The 15,030-nt window shown below is 39.4% G+C and overlaps 1 protein-coding gene across 2 annotated transcripts in view; it reads right to left on the bottom strand.

Annotated features, from left to right (window-relative positions):
- The window catches only part of ksr2 (kinase suppressor of ras 2), a 101,126-nt gene that overhangs the window by 41,514 nt on the left and 44,582 nt on the right, over nucleotides 1-15,030 (bottom strand). For both annotated transcript variants that reach the window (XM_032515195.1, XM_032515196.1), the window contains one exon: nucleotides 5,452-5,624. In XM_032515195.1, the coding sequence (XP_032371086.1) occupies nucleotides 5,452-5,624 (173 nt within the window). The remainder of the gene's footprint in view (nucleotides 1-5,451; nucleotides 5,625-15,030) is intronic.

The raw sequence follows: 15,030 nt of genomic DNA, 5'->3' as shown, positions 1-15,030 counted from the left end.
GCAATAGCCTAGTAATGATAATAGGCCTACTGATGATGATGATAATAATAATAATAATGCTAATAATAATAATAAAAATAAAAACAATAATAACAACAATAAAGCATGTAACCTCATATAAATATATAGCAATAGCCTAGTAATGATGATAGGCTAATACTACTCATACTAATACATATACTAATAAAAAACTAATAATAATACTAATATACTAATAATAATACTATAATAATATAATATCTGCAAGCTCACATTAGAAGTGGTACTATCTATCATCTATCGTTCGTGGTGTGTGGGGCGTAGGGCACTAGGGCCCCAACTGCAATGAACCAGCTTTGGGGGGGCCCAGCTTGCAAAAGGTTGAGAACCCCTGCCTTAGAAGATAAAGATAAACCTTATTTCCCCCTCAGGATAAATTTCAAAAAAGCAGTTTCTCAAACAGTTACATCTTGCAGGTCGCCCCCAGCACATGCACATTGTTAGTTTCAGTCTAACCCTTCATTTGGGAAAACTGAAATTCATGCCTGGGGAGTAGCTCACATTAAGGTGTGCCACAAGATGATGCTATATATGCCCTCACTGTACTGAGAAGAAGTCTAATCAATCAAAATTGTGGAAGTCACCTGTGTGGGAAGTTTATCATAGCTCATTTACACATACTACCCACATTGTTAAAACCATCTGTATCTTTTCTCCAGAACCCTACTATATGCAAAAGACCACCCCAGCAAAGAAACACTAGTGTAATAATGTTATCCAACTGTATCATAACCAGACTATAAAAAACAGTATCTCTAGGTGGAAAGCCAAACAAACTTATAGGAAGGCGCTGACGTTTAATCTTCGACTTGGCATTGAGTCATCCGGGGCAGGCAGCATTTGGTCACGTCAGGGTCCTCCCTTGTTTTGTTTCAGGCCACTAGAGAGATGAGTGATCATGCTGTTGGCTGGAAGGCCCTGACGTATAAGACGGCAGTGATATCATAATCCCAAACATAGATCTGGGACGGATGTTTAGCCTGGCTTAGTGGGCATACACGCATGTCTGCATGCTCACACAAGCAGAAACACACAAACACACACACACACACACACACACGCACACACACGCCATTCCTAAAATAAGAACTTAAGAATCAACTTAAGGCCAATTGAGCGCCACAGAAAAAAGAAAACATTTCATTGTTTCTTTACTCTGTGATTTCCACCTAAATACACCTTAATACACTATATATCATTCTATTTTTATTTTCATTTTATGAAGATTTTTTAAAGTTTAATTAAAACATAAATACAAATATTATTTTGTGAATGAGTGGAAAGTGGTGTACAGTATTTCTACAAAAAATGTAAAACTTTAGGCCTTCATTTTTCTAAGACAGCTGAAGACATGGGGAAAATGGAGGAATGACATTCAGCAAAGGGCAGCAGGTTGGAGATGAACCCGCGGCCACTGCGTTGAGGAGTAAATTTCTATATTTGGGCACACTACCAAATGAGCTACCCAGGTGCCGAGGGTAAATGTATCTTAATCTCAGTGTGGCTGTTAAAATCTATTCAAAACATACTGGGAGCCAGTGTAAAGAGGCTAGAACAGGAGTAATGTGATTGTGTCTCTTGGTTCTGGTTAAAAGCCTGGTGGCTGAGTTCTGTACAGTATGAGGTCAATTCATAGATTTTTAGTTCAAGTAAAGAGACTGTTGCAATAATCTAGGCATGGTGAGATGAAAGGCATGTAAATTGGTCTCTGTGTCTTCAAATTTAAGATTGATCAGAATTTTGAAATATTTAACATAATATTTACAGTGCAGGTACACACATGTATAAAAGCGTATCCTCAAAGGGAACTCTTGCCTGTCGCCCTCGGCATTTACAAGTATAATTGATAGCAGCACATGACATTTTTCAAATACCTAAAACTACCTTATCTGTAGTTTTCAAATACAGATAAGGTTGAAAACTGAAAAGCATGCCGGGGGGAGTAGCTCACATTAAGGGGAGAAGCCACAGGTAAATTTCTAAGCGAGTGTGCTCAGCGACTCCTCCTAGAAAGCCTAAAGGAGCGCATGAAGCGGCAGGACTCCTTCAACCTTCAGAGCCATCCACAGCGGACGGCTTATTTTGGATTTTAGGTATATCGGCAGGTTTCCAAACCAAGCTGTGATACCCACCGTGTCTAATAATTCTTTCTAGTACAGCAAGATAAATAAAGCAATGTCTTCTTCCTCCGACTCCTAAAAATTGTGTCTACGTAAGAAGCACTATCTCTGCTGTAGCCTGGAGCAGACACTGTTAACTTGGGTCTCCAGCTCAGTGGGTTGTCAGAATGCACTCCCACACGCGTACAGGTGGACACATGAGAGATGGCTTTATTGTGAATGACTGCAGGACTGTGATCATTATTTACAGCTTAATGATCAGATATCATTTCTTTTTTAATTTATAGTTCAGATACTTGACTTTCCTTGCTATTTCTATGTGTAACCTGATATTCCTGTTTTTCAAATAGTACTACTTTAGGAGTCAATTTGACACTCAATTTAATTAAATCTTGTATTTACAAGACAACATTTACATCCATTGTTTTCCCAATTAGCAGGATTACGCCAGAATTCTGTTTACAGATAATGTTTTTTTTCACATGAAGAAAGTGTTACTTAAAGTCTCTAGTATTGACATTATGATGTTAGCTGACTCTGGAGAACACACAGTTTTGGTCCTAATAGACCTTGCATTTGCTTTTGACTCTGTTGAGTATACTATCATGATCAACAGACTTCACGATCTGGTTGGAATGTCTGGATCAGTTTTTAAATGGTTTACACCTTTCTGGCGGAACTTTCAGCCTTTTTGTAAAGCAGATCATGTCGGACACTACAGGGTTGTCATGTGGGGTACCTCTGGGTTCTATTCTAGGACGGATTCTGCTCCTATTGCATACATTCCTTCTAGTAGAGATAATAGGCCAGTTCAGTGACATATCTTACCATTTTTATGCTTATGATATCCAGCTGTAGTGCTTCTGCTAAGGTTACTGAGCTCTATAAACTGTCGTCCTTGATAAACTGACAACTATGTGCTGCTGAAACCAGATTAGACGGAAACACTTAGTATTGCCCCTGAAAGTAGCGTCTCGCTGGTTAAGCAGCATATTGGTCTGTTGTTTTTGATTCTGCAATGTCCTTGGATCATCACTCCAAACAGTTCATTAGAAACTGCTACTTTCAACTGAGGAACATATTAAAACTCCAAATTTTGGTGTCGAAGGTTGAATTGGAAATGATCATGGATGCTTTTATCTTGTTTCATTTAGATTAATGTAACAGTATTTTTACTCTTTTGAACAAGAAAGAGCTTTTCCGTCTGCAGGTTGTTCAAAAGTCCACTGCTAATCTTTTAACTCACACAAGCAAAAAAGTGCACTTCACACCTGCTTTGGCATCACTTTACAGTTGCTAGTTTATTTTAGAATTCATTTTTAAATTCTGGTCTTTACAGTGCCATCCAGGGTGTGGAATGCACTGCTGCTCTTTTTATGTTGTTCAAATGCTGTTGATTCTTTTAAAAGCAGTTGAAGACATGGCTATTCAAGCAGGCTTTTAGTTAGACAAGGGCCTTTATGGCTGTCTTTTTTATGTACTTATGTTTTCCTTCCTTTTACTTACTTACATCAATGTACCACACTGCCGTGGTATTGGTTAAATGTTAATAAAGTAATTAATTATGTCCCGTGTTGTACTTTCAAGTCACTGCAGAGTTTTTCTGCATTAACGGTGGTGATCCATTTGTCCCTGTGACGCTTCTGTTGTGCCGCGCTCCATTCTATTCCCATGGGTGACGTCGTGCAACCTCAACGTGCACACAAAGCATTCCGGAAGGCGGCGCTGCATTTGAAAAAATGCTGTGCGTCAGAAATCTGGCTGATGCCCATCTTTATGTAAATGAATCCGTTGAACGCAAGGCGACTATCCAAGTAGACAAAAATCTTTTAAAACAACCTTTGTTGATCTGAAACGAAGACAGATTCAGCAACTGTACGGCCAATTTCTTGCTTAAAATGTTTTCAGAAACATGTTTTATTGAATTATTTTCGTAAAATATGACATCATATTCCATCAAAGCCGCCATGACAGTGGTTTGAAATTCTCGAGCAGTCAGACCCATGTGACACATTCGTCCTATCAGTTGCAAGTCAGGGGCGCGGAGCATCAAACATGGATGTATGACTTCGCGACACCACGCTTCAGTCGTGTTGCAAAAATGGATCAGCACTGTAAGACCTAACCATAACCAAGTACTGTGAAATAAAGACCTTTTTAGTTTTGTTGGTTTCAACGATGTTTGTCCGTGCGTCATGTTGCTAAAGCTGTGAACTGAGCTTACAGCTATCAGTAACTTATGAACTACATTTTTTCTTAGAATAATGTCAGGGTTCCTTAAATAATGAATTCAATGACTTCCTAGGCCCAATACCCTTAAATTCAAGGATCCCCGTATGGCACAGTTTGAGACACAGATTAAGGTTACTACTGGTACAACATAATTTCTATAATAAGAACTGACAGGCTTTACATAGCATCACAGACAACAATGAACAAAGAGGCTTGAATGTTTAAACACTTCTCAATTGTGCTTTGTTACAGTGACTGGGTTGACATTTGATAGGCAGCCAAAAGAGTGACTACGCCTTTTGTTAAAGACAAAGCATGCGATACATAACTTCCATATAAATGTCAAGTTGAATGTGACACAGCACCGTCTGCCTCAACAACAATGGTGACAGTATGGGTTTGTTTTGTCAGTACAGGTGAGAACAATGATATTTGAACAACTACGTTGTTTTATACTTGAGAAAATGTAGGCCTGAGTTTCCTTTTCCAAGCAAGTGCAGCGTAGTTTTTTGAGTAGAAATAAAATCCAAATTAAATAATTGTACTGCTATTATCAACACACATGCACACATTAACAAGTGAGACCATACCAAAAAAGTGCTATTTGTCATCTAAACAGCTTTATTTTATAAATGAAGTACATCTTTATTTTTCTATCCTTAATGCATATAGTGTGGGATTATTCCCTGTCATGCCCCTATCGACAAATATGCACTGCTGTGCCCCATATGCCTGTTAGTTAAGGTCTACAACTATTCACAACACTAACCATACAGATTTATGGTGGTGAAATGATTGTGGGTGTGAGTGCTCTCTTCTTCTTTTTTGTGTGGAGAGGTCGATTGCAAAGGTAAGAAAAATGTGTCTTTTAAGATATAATAAAGATTGTAAAAACTCATTTTGGGTTAAAAATTAACCTTAGTGCAGTTTTCAACCCTAGAGCGCACCAGAGTTTTCAACTTAATGAGACATTGCCTAGGAACTAAATATGCGGATGTCAAACTTGATTAGATATGAAAGAAATTTACAAAAAGCATTAAAAAAAGAAGAGTTCACTTACTTGCAGAGGGTGTTTCAGCATGAACAGGCGGTGTGGAAGGGATGAAGGAGGGGAAGAAGAAGGATCGCAGAGATCGTTCGGTGTGGAGGGGTGAGCGCTGCGTGGGTAGATTCTCACAGCTGCCCACGCTGCTGTGGATCTTAAGGTTCAAGGGTTTGGTCTTCTTCTTGGCTCTGAGGGAAACGATAAGAGTTTTTGGACAGGTAAAAACATAGTAAAAAATGTCTGACAGTGTGTTTCTGTAGTTAAATGTGAAAATTTACTCTAAATAAATCTAAAGCCTCCAAATCTATGCAATACAACTTAAAAGTGAGATTCAGCAATTTATTTAGCCATGCTACCGGCAATGTTGGTTGGTTGGTCAGTTGGTTTAGCATTTTGGTCCGGACTGAAATTGTGAGATGAGTTGCCAGGACATTTGGTGCAGACGTTCATGGTCCCTAGAAGATGAATTAGCATTTAGCTCAAAACTCACAGAACATCTATCAAGGCTGTAGACTCTTTGTCTACAACAATATGTATTAATTTCTCTCTTCTCTTTATCAATTTCTCCATCTATAATAGTCCATATACTGTACACAGACCATAAAACCATGCAACTGCAATTATTCTCTCCTCCTACACATACTGTACACCCCACAGCTAAATACAACAAGTTCACACTAGCTCTTGGAGGGGTATGAAAGTCTCTCTGGTGGACAAAGTAGGCGGAGAGAATGCAAGAAATTTGCACCAATAAAAGTCAAATACAGTAACACCATGGCAAAATAACCCCTGGAATACACATGTTTCCAACATCCCATGGTAGATTTATTTTTGTATTGTGTATAAAAATCTTGGAGGTAAATTTGTTTTCACTATCCGCAGTGGGGAGGTTATCCAGGCACATCCAGCTTGGAGAAGGCTTTGGGGAAGACCAAGGACCAGGTGAAGAGAGTACATCTTCACCATGGACTGGGAGTGCCTAAGGATCCCCCAGTCAAGGACGTTTGGGGTCCCCTGCTCGAGCTACTGCCCCTGGACCCGACCCCAGATAAGCGGATGATAATGGATGGATACCCTCACTGTAGAAATCTCTCATTTAAGCCAAACTGTGCACATACTACTTGTAAATTGATATGCACAAGCTCTAGCAGGTGTGACAGCAGCCTAAGCTGCAGTGAGTGTAGTGTATATGTGTATGTAGCAATACAATTATGGTATTAAGTGATCATGATACATTGTGTAATGCTGGGTATCATGCTCATGGGCTGACTACAAAGCCACAGGCATCAGGCCAGAAACAAAACAGACTGACTGCTGACAGGATGATAAGGCCCATAGAGTGATAGATGATTACATACCAAAACTCAAAGAAAAAGAAAAGGCTATTCATTTCAAATGAAAAGTCATGTATCATATGATACATTGTTATGTATCTGTATACTTAAGAAGGGATATAATGATTTCAATTCAGTGTTGTTGCTGATACATTACTGTCAGTTATTGTTAGACAGTCATGCTGGAAGCTCTGTAAGGCTGTTTGCAGGCACAGTGGTGCTTTGGGGGTTTTGAACTAAATGCTAACGTCAGCATGCTAACTTTGAGGGTTATTTCCTGACTGGAGTGATGGAATGAATTGGCTCTGTTGACTGAGCTAGAATAGGATGATTGTTTTGCAGATTTAGGGATGTTTATTTGCCATGGACATAGGAAATAATGATATCTGGGAAGTGTAAATCACACTGAATAATATGAACATGTGTTTCATGTCTGTGTTAAGACTTGACCAAGTTATGACTCAGAGAAGGAGTACGGTTTTTGACTCAAATTCACCTCAAGCACCCTCCCCATGTTAATCCCATCCGAAGAGAAACAGTGACTACTGAGGGAAAATCTGTAGAGAAGAACCATAAATAACTAGTATATGTAACACATATACATACACAAAAACCAAACCAGTGACTGTCGACAAAAACAGGCTATATGCAAACAGAAGCAAAGAAATTGCTCTAGACAAAGACAAACCTGACAGACACAGGTGGGGGAAAAGTATAGAAAGGAGTTTATCAATTAAAAAAAAACTTTTAAAAGTTAAAAAAAAAACTTTTCTTGAGTTTTTATGCAAAGTAACACTCATTAAGTGTTAAATCCTACAGTATTTTTTCCTCCCATGTAAGTCTCTCACACACCACACTGAGTCATGCAATTAGACCTGTTAACCAGCCCGAGCACTTCACTCCCATCCCCTGCAATAAGGAAGCAGCCTGCAGGTTATCACTTCTCCGTCATAGAGCTTTTGTCAGCTATTCAGATTAGCCCACTTTATGCAATTTGAATCTAAATGAAACCATTCATCTCCCTGTATGCATGTCTTTATCCTATCCCTGAATGATTTGTAGATGTTCAGTGAGGGAAAAGAGAAAATGAATGTAGAGAGAAGGGAGAGGATTCCCAATTTTGGTTTTGAACACGGCTATCATGAAGACGTGCAAGCGAAGGTGGGGACTGTCAACTCCACAGTTGTTAAGGCAGCTATTCAAATATGTTTTTTTCCTCTGTATATGAAAAGTTAAATGAAAAAGAAACTCAAAGAATACACATTACAGAAAGACAGAAGAAGAGGGAGGTGGTTGACTTGTCAAGTGTTAAAAGAAATCAGCAAAGATGAATGAGAAGTCTTTTAAACTAGATTGTACATTACGATGCATTTCTCATAGATGGAAATCGCTGCATATTTGTGTCGCATTTTAGGTGGCATTTGACTCTTTAATCCCCCGGGTCTTCCTTACTGAGTAAACAGGAACCACAAAGTTTTTTTTCATAGTAGGATTTAGGAAATTCCTCTTAACATATTGTAGTGATAAAACTGTCATATGTGTCATGCTTATCACCTTCTGATAATGTATGGTGATTTGGAATTCAGTATTCTCTGGAATCATTAAAGATCTAATGTTTCTATTATGTGGTGGGTGACAATGCAATAAAAAATTTGCATTAATCCAGGATCATGATGTTTATAGACGATAGCTTGTTTTTTCTCGCAAATGATCTGTGAAGGTTTGACTTTGTCATCAACTCTGTCAAAGGAAATCAAGGGAATAATGCTAAACGCAATGTGGGCAAAGAGGTTTTACAAAACCCATAAGGTTTCCTTGATGGTTTAGTTGTTTGTTTTGTTAAAAATGAGATTTTCACTTCGCAATATGAAAGAAATAATACAAATTTTAAAAATGACATTCATCCACCCACTCCCTCCACATCCACTTCCCCCACACTTGCAGAGACGTTAATTACAGTGGCACCTTCAAGTAAAAGTTCCATTTGATAAATAACTGAGGGGAGCACATGAAAGCAGTGATCCTTTGAATTACATATTTCCTTTACATTCTGACATATCAAGAGGATTTCAAAAAGGCAGTGTAATGCATGTTGCACGGCTTTTCTGCCTAGCTTACTAACTTTTAGTTGGTCACTATCCACATAGCCTTTGTCAAAAGTGATGCTGGGATAGTGAAAGTATTCAAGCTCTGTCTAATTAACACTTGTGTGTATCAAGGAGAGTAACCTACTTGTGCGATTCCATCTGTATACCTCAGAAATATGCAGAAAAGCACCCTGTTGCGTTTTATGCAAATGGTACTGTGGAATAATATCTCTGGGAGACACTTCTCTTTGCTGCTTTAATAAAGTTGGTGGAAAATGAAATAAAGGTGCCTAGAATAATGATTACAACAGAGAATTACTGTGAGCCCTTTGAGCAGTTTCATCCAAAGCAGGTTGTCTTGCTTTCAGAAGTCTGCTGTGCCAAGTCTGAGTTGAATTAAAGCTGGCAGTCTGCTACCTTGGGTACATTTTTTTTTTTTTCGTTCCTGAGGCAGTGTAGTAAAGCCAATACCAAACTTAATCTAAAAGGAATGTATTGTCATTGCACAGCAAGTGCAACAATCTAAAGATGCTCCTTTAAGTACAAAACTTTGCATTTTCTAAACTTTAAACTGCATACTTGAATATTTGGTTTCATAGGATTCAACTTCTACTTTGTTGTGTACAAAAGGCACTAACATACAGTATCATGTAACTGCTAATACTCTATTGCCTTTTCCAAATGTTATGGTTGGTTGTGCTACATACAGACCTTGAAGAGACCTCGACCACTGTACCAACAGATTATCCAAGAAACCACTTGGCAGTGCTGCGCTGCCATTGCAGACGTCACTATTACATATAACATATAGCATATAGCATGTTTGTTAACATACGTGTTTCATGGACACAGAGAGGGGCGTGTCTGTCAACCCATGTGTGTGTGCATGCCTCCCCACAGGTTTTGTTCAGGTCTTCACCTGTTGAGATGGTCAACACGCCAGCTCGTAAAATGGCCACGTTATTTTGATTTACTGATTTGTGTATAAGTAACCATTTTCTCTTTTTTTTTGTGTACAGGTCACGATATTCGAACGTGACACCGGGCTGCTCACTGGGACGCAACAATGGGGAAATGAAACGCCACATGCCGACCACAACATCCGGACGGTTATGGTTAGGAAAAAAAGAAAGGGGAAAGGAACTGTCAAACGCAGGACATGCCGACAAAAACGGGACGGTTGTGGTTAGGAAGAATATAATGCAAAAGGGAACGCCAACACGCGGGACGCAATCCCCTGTACATTACTTTGTAAAATTTGTAATAAACACAAAAATAACAACATTATGTGACCTGTACACAAATCAATAAATTAAATAATGTGACCATTTCATGAACTGCCATGAGACTGGGCTGGATGCACACGAAGTAAACAGCACACAAGTAAAAATAACTCCCTTTCTCTCCTTCCTTATCTTGTTATCTCCTTTTTAACTTGTCAGTGTCTCCCACTGAGATATGGTTGGGTGACAGGGCGCTGTCATAGGCCATGGGGCACAGTACTCTCAGTGGGGATGGGAATCATGCATGTGTTGTGGATAAGCATGATGCAGAAGAGACAGCTAGACACCCAAGGCGGAAAGAAAAGTGAAACAAAGAATTGAAAATGGGAGCAAGCCTCTTTTAAAGACAGAAAATGAGAAGGAGAAAGAGGATGTGGGGGAGCCGTTGACCAGATGAAAAGCGAGACCAGTGGTTTGGTACCAAGGACAGAGGAGTGACAGGTTGATAGGATGGCGGACTGTGACAGGTCTATTCAGTAGCGTCTAGAGGATATGTGTCGGGACACACTGGCACTGCAGCAAGCAGCTACATTTACATTAATTTGCCAAGGTGTAGTCGGATTCTCCTTGCATCGTGGGCGGCTGTCTTTTTCTAATTATTTTTGAATTCTTCTTCACATGTTTCCTTGACCTCAAAGGAAGGAAAGGTTGTTAGTAAAGGACGTAGCGGGTCTTTTTCTTTTACTTTTCGACCGCAGCCATGCACTCAGTTTGCTAGTTTGGTTACCCACGCGTGCAGTATGGTATAACTCTTGCCTGATTATTGAATGCAGGTTAACTGTTGATTGTGCAACAGTTAAAATGTTTGGGTTCAAGTCATTCACCTCTGTTGTGTGTCCTCTCCAGGGTGTGCGGGCTAAGAGAGTCCCTTATCAAGCCCCATGTTAAAGGTTCCGGGAAATACCATGTCTCACTTAGGGATAGGGGTGTTTGAGTACTTTAATAACAGTAGTTGTTCAGGCTATATATGTTTGATTGTACTAGGTAACATAATGTAAAGTTTATTGAAATTAATAACAGAAGGGAAGTAGAAATGTGTTTTCAGATATCCCTTGTGCTATGGAAGGTTTAACCTTGCGTCAGTGGCAGGCTATAAAAGCCTGCCAGTTTTCATCTAGCCCTGCTGCTCTCAGGTCCACAAGTACAAATACAGTAGTTTGTTACTTACTTATGTACTTAATTTCATTTCATGTTAAAGTGTGAATAGTAATGCTTAAATGGTGATTTAGCCTAAAGAAAAAAGTCTCACTATAGCCAAACACGCTAGAGAAATGCTACACAATGTTTTGTCTAAGTGTACCTTACCTTAAGAATTGTTTGGGATGAAAAGAAATAAAGAACTTTTTATTTCTGAGGCTTTACAATAAAAACAGGTGTTCCAAGATCCTTTGTTACTTGCACATTCAGACACACAATGAGCTGTCTTGTGAGTTATGCCCGGCATTTTAATTGAAGTTTAATTGTGTGTGTGTGTGTGTGTGTGTGTGTGTGTGTGTGTGTGTGTGTGTGTGTGTGTGTGTGTGTGTGTGTGTGCGTGCGTGTGTGTGAGAGAGAAACGCGGACGTCTCTATTCAGAATGTCCACACAAAACAAGGAACAAAGAAGCTATTCTGCGAAATGTCGGTTATTCACTCCTTCTAATCTTTACTCAGTATTTTGACGCCAGGAATATCCTTTTAAATAGCTCAGGGATATGCAAGGCGTTGTCATCTTCACAGTCACATGTGACTGAGTGTGTGTGGAACACGGACATATTCATTCAGAATTCCTGCCCACATTTTTTTTTCCACAGAACAAAGAACAAGGAACAAGGATCAGGAAAGCTACAGAGCAAAATCTCTGACCTTCATACTTTACTCGGTATTTTAATGTTGGGGGATATACTTTGTTTTACTTACAATAGCTCAGGGTAATATTTAGAAGTGGAAACAAGGAAGAGGTGCTGTCATGTAGATGGAACAAAGCATCTCAATTTTTCAGTCAAATGGGATTTGGTCAGTGTTAGATTGATGTTTTTTGCATTGTCAGTTTTACCCCTTCTCATTGTGAATCCATTAGAGGAGATGACCTTTGATAATTTTTGGAGAACATATTTAACAAAAACAACTTACTTTAAAACACATGCCATTCTGTTTTTTGGGATAGAGCGTTAGAGAGTGTGATCCAAAACAAAATGAGAGCACTGATTCTAAAAACTCTTCAGTCTAATGCGATTTTTTCAGGCACCATTGTTTCCTGCCATTAGGCCCGTTTGAGATGAGCCAGGTCTGCACAGAATCGATCACCCGCTATCGCAGCCCAACGCATGCCGATTAGATTTGTGTCAGACTTGATCCCGACTTGCTCTAAGGTCATGCACACGTGGGAAACGATAACCTTACGAGATCAAGGTGGCCGCAGGTTTGAGACGCAGTTAGCGCACTTGCTTTTCACCACCGACCGCAAGACCCAGGCGGACCCGCGGCATGCTGGGGAAATTCCTGCCTCTCGGCTGATCCAACAACTGATTCTTTCAGAATCAACTCCACAAGATGACGTTTTACATAAAGTTTTTATTGTTTTTGTATTGGAGGAATTTTAATTGCTATTTGTCTGATTTCAAGGCTTATTATGTAAAGAACACATGTGTGGCTGATAGTTAAGTTTAGAAATTAGAGGGACTAAATCCATTCTAAATACCGATCATCTACAGTGTGTTATAATGTCATAATGTCATAATAAAAACCATTGGAGACTATGTACAAATTGATATATGGGTCTGATAACATTTTATTAAATTGGAATCTGACTTTACAGGATGTGAGTGTGTCTGTGACTTCCTGTTAAGCCTAAAGGCTGCTGGAAACAGCTGGAAACTTTTGCACGGACTTTACTAACAATACACACAAGTTAAACACTGATACGTTTATTAGAGAAATCCCACTTGTTTGAGTAATTGGATAGAGGTTTTAAAGAACTCAGGATAGCCAAACACACTAGAGAGGTGCTACACACTGTTTTGTCAAAGTGCACCTCCTTTGCCGCTGAATTGTCTGGGATGAAGAGAAATAAGGAACCCTTCATTTCTGAGGCTTTAAAATAAAAACAGGTGTTCCAAGACCTTTGTTACTTGCACATTCAGACACACAATGAGTTGTCTAGTGAGTTATGGCCGGCATTTTAATTGAAGAGGAATTGCATTAGCAACTGTTTGCTCTTTTTGTAACAGCAGGAGCTGAGGCAGCACCCTGCCATCTGCATGACACTTTTTATGTTATGCTGTCAAATAGTATATTCAAGTCATTCATTTCTTCTTGAGTCTATATATATATATATATATATATAAACACACACACACACACACACACACAACCGTCGGGGGTCACCTCAAAATTTCCATTGTACACCAGCTTAGATCAGTTTCATGGATTTTTTAACCAGGGCAGCAGTTTTCAGATTATGTGCTTACATAATTGCAAAAGGATTCTCCAATGTTTTTCTAGTTAGTTTTTTTAAATGATCTCAGATTAGTGAACAGAATGTGCCTTTGGAACATTGGATGAATGGTTGCTGATAATGGGTAATGTAGATATTGCATTAAAGAACAGCCACCCACTCAGATCAGCTGGTATTCTGTCTATAATGGAGTGGTATGGAAATTTGTAAGTGACCCTAAACTTTTGACCGGTAGAGTGTGTGTGTGTGTGTGTGTGTGTGTGTGTGTGTGTGTGTGTGTGTGTGTGTGTGTGTGTGTGTGTGTGTGTGTGTGTGTGTGTGTATATGTATATTATATACTGTATACACTGTATGTTTTCTGTATCACATCCTGTGCATGCATGTGTCATTTCCTGTTAATCTAAACGTTGGTCAGGCCCAATCTCAACACCCTCACCAACTTTTAGGCACATTCCCACAAAGTTCATGAGGGCTTAGAGTTGTCCCACTGTCCAATCATGAAGTGTTTGAGGGCTGTCTCGCAGACATTATGAGCCCTTAATGCATACTTTCTGTAAGTCTGAATATCTGCAGACTTTGCCTGAAGCAATTACCAACAATTCATAGTGTTGTGACATTAAATACGGGTTTACCGGGGGACGCCCGAGCGGTTATTAAATTAGTAAATTGATTATTTGATGATTACCCCTCGTCCACTCCGTGAGACAAGAGCCTGGAAGACATTGAATTCAGGCAGTCAGTTCCTTAAGTGTCTTGGCCGTGAAGAAAGTAAAAAACATGAAATAAAAAGTCCCAAACCCACAATTGTACCTAACAATGTTTTGGCATCATCAAGATAACATGATATGTCATAAAGTGTTGTCCCATTACTATTTATAGCATTTTGAACCCTTGCAGCCTCTCGCTAAAGCACTTACGCAGGTAATGTCAATTAAGAGTTCAGGGCTTAGGGTTTAGGGGGGGGCATTTAGATTGGGCCTCAGTCAGCACACAGTCTGAATCCAATGCAGGAAAGACCAGCGACCAGTGACTCACTGAATTTAAATGATTAGAAAGGCAGTACAGGCAATTACAGTACATTGAATGACTGTTGTCGACAAAAGAAAAGTCAAAATGGGCAATACATGCATCATTTTGTCATAATTTGTCAGATGACTACCCTGAATGACGTGATGTGATACAGTCTCCCACTGCAGTACACTTACTGAGATGCAGAGGTCATAAACAAAACTTCTGTCTTCCCTTTTTTCTCTATTAGGACTATAGTGTTGATATGAAGCTCAGCACAAATTCCTTCAGGAAGACTTCTAAATAAACTGCAATCACCATCATCTCTCCCTAAAACTATTCAGCTGTTAAAAGGCGTTCACTTTTCAGTAAACCAACCAGAATTGGCCCCGAAATTCATGATTGAATCACAGCATGACGTCCTGCTTTAAATGTCTTCTCTCCTTG

This window comes from Etheostoma spectabile, chromosome 5 (genome assembly GCF_008692095.1).
Source record: "Etheostoma spectabile isolate EspeVRDwgs_2016 chromosome 5, UIUC_Espe_1.0, whole genome shotgun sequence".
NCBI lineage: Eukaryota > Metazoa > Chordata > Actinopteri > Perciformes > Percidae > Etheostoma > Etheostoma spectabile.
The sequence above is the reverse complement of the archived record's forward strand: the minus strand, read 5'-3'. Positions and strand labels throughout refer to the sequence as shown.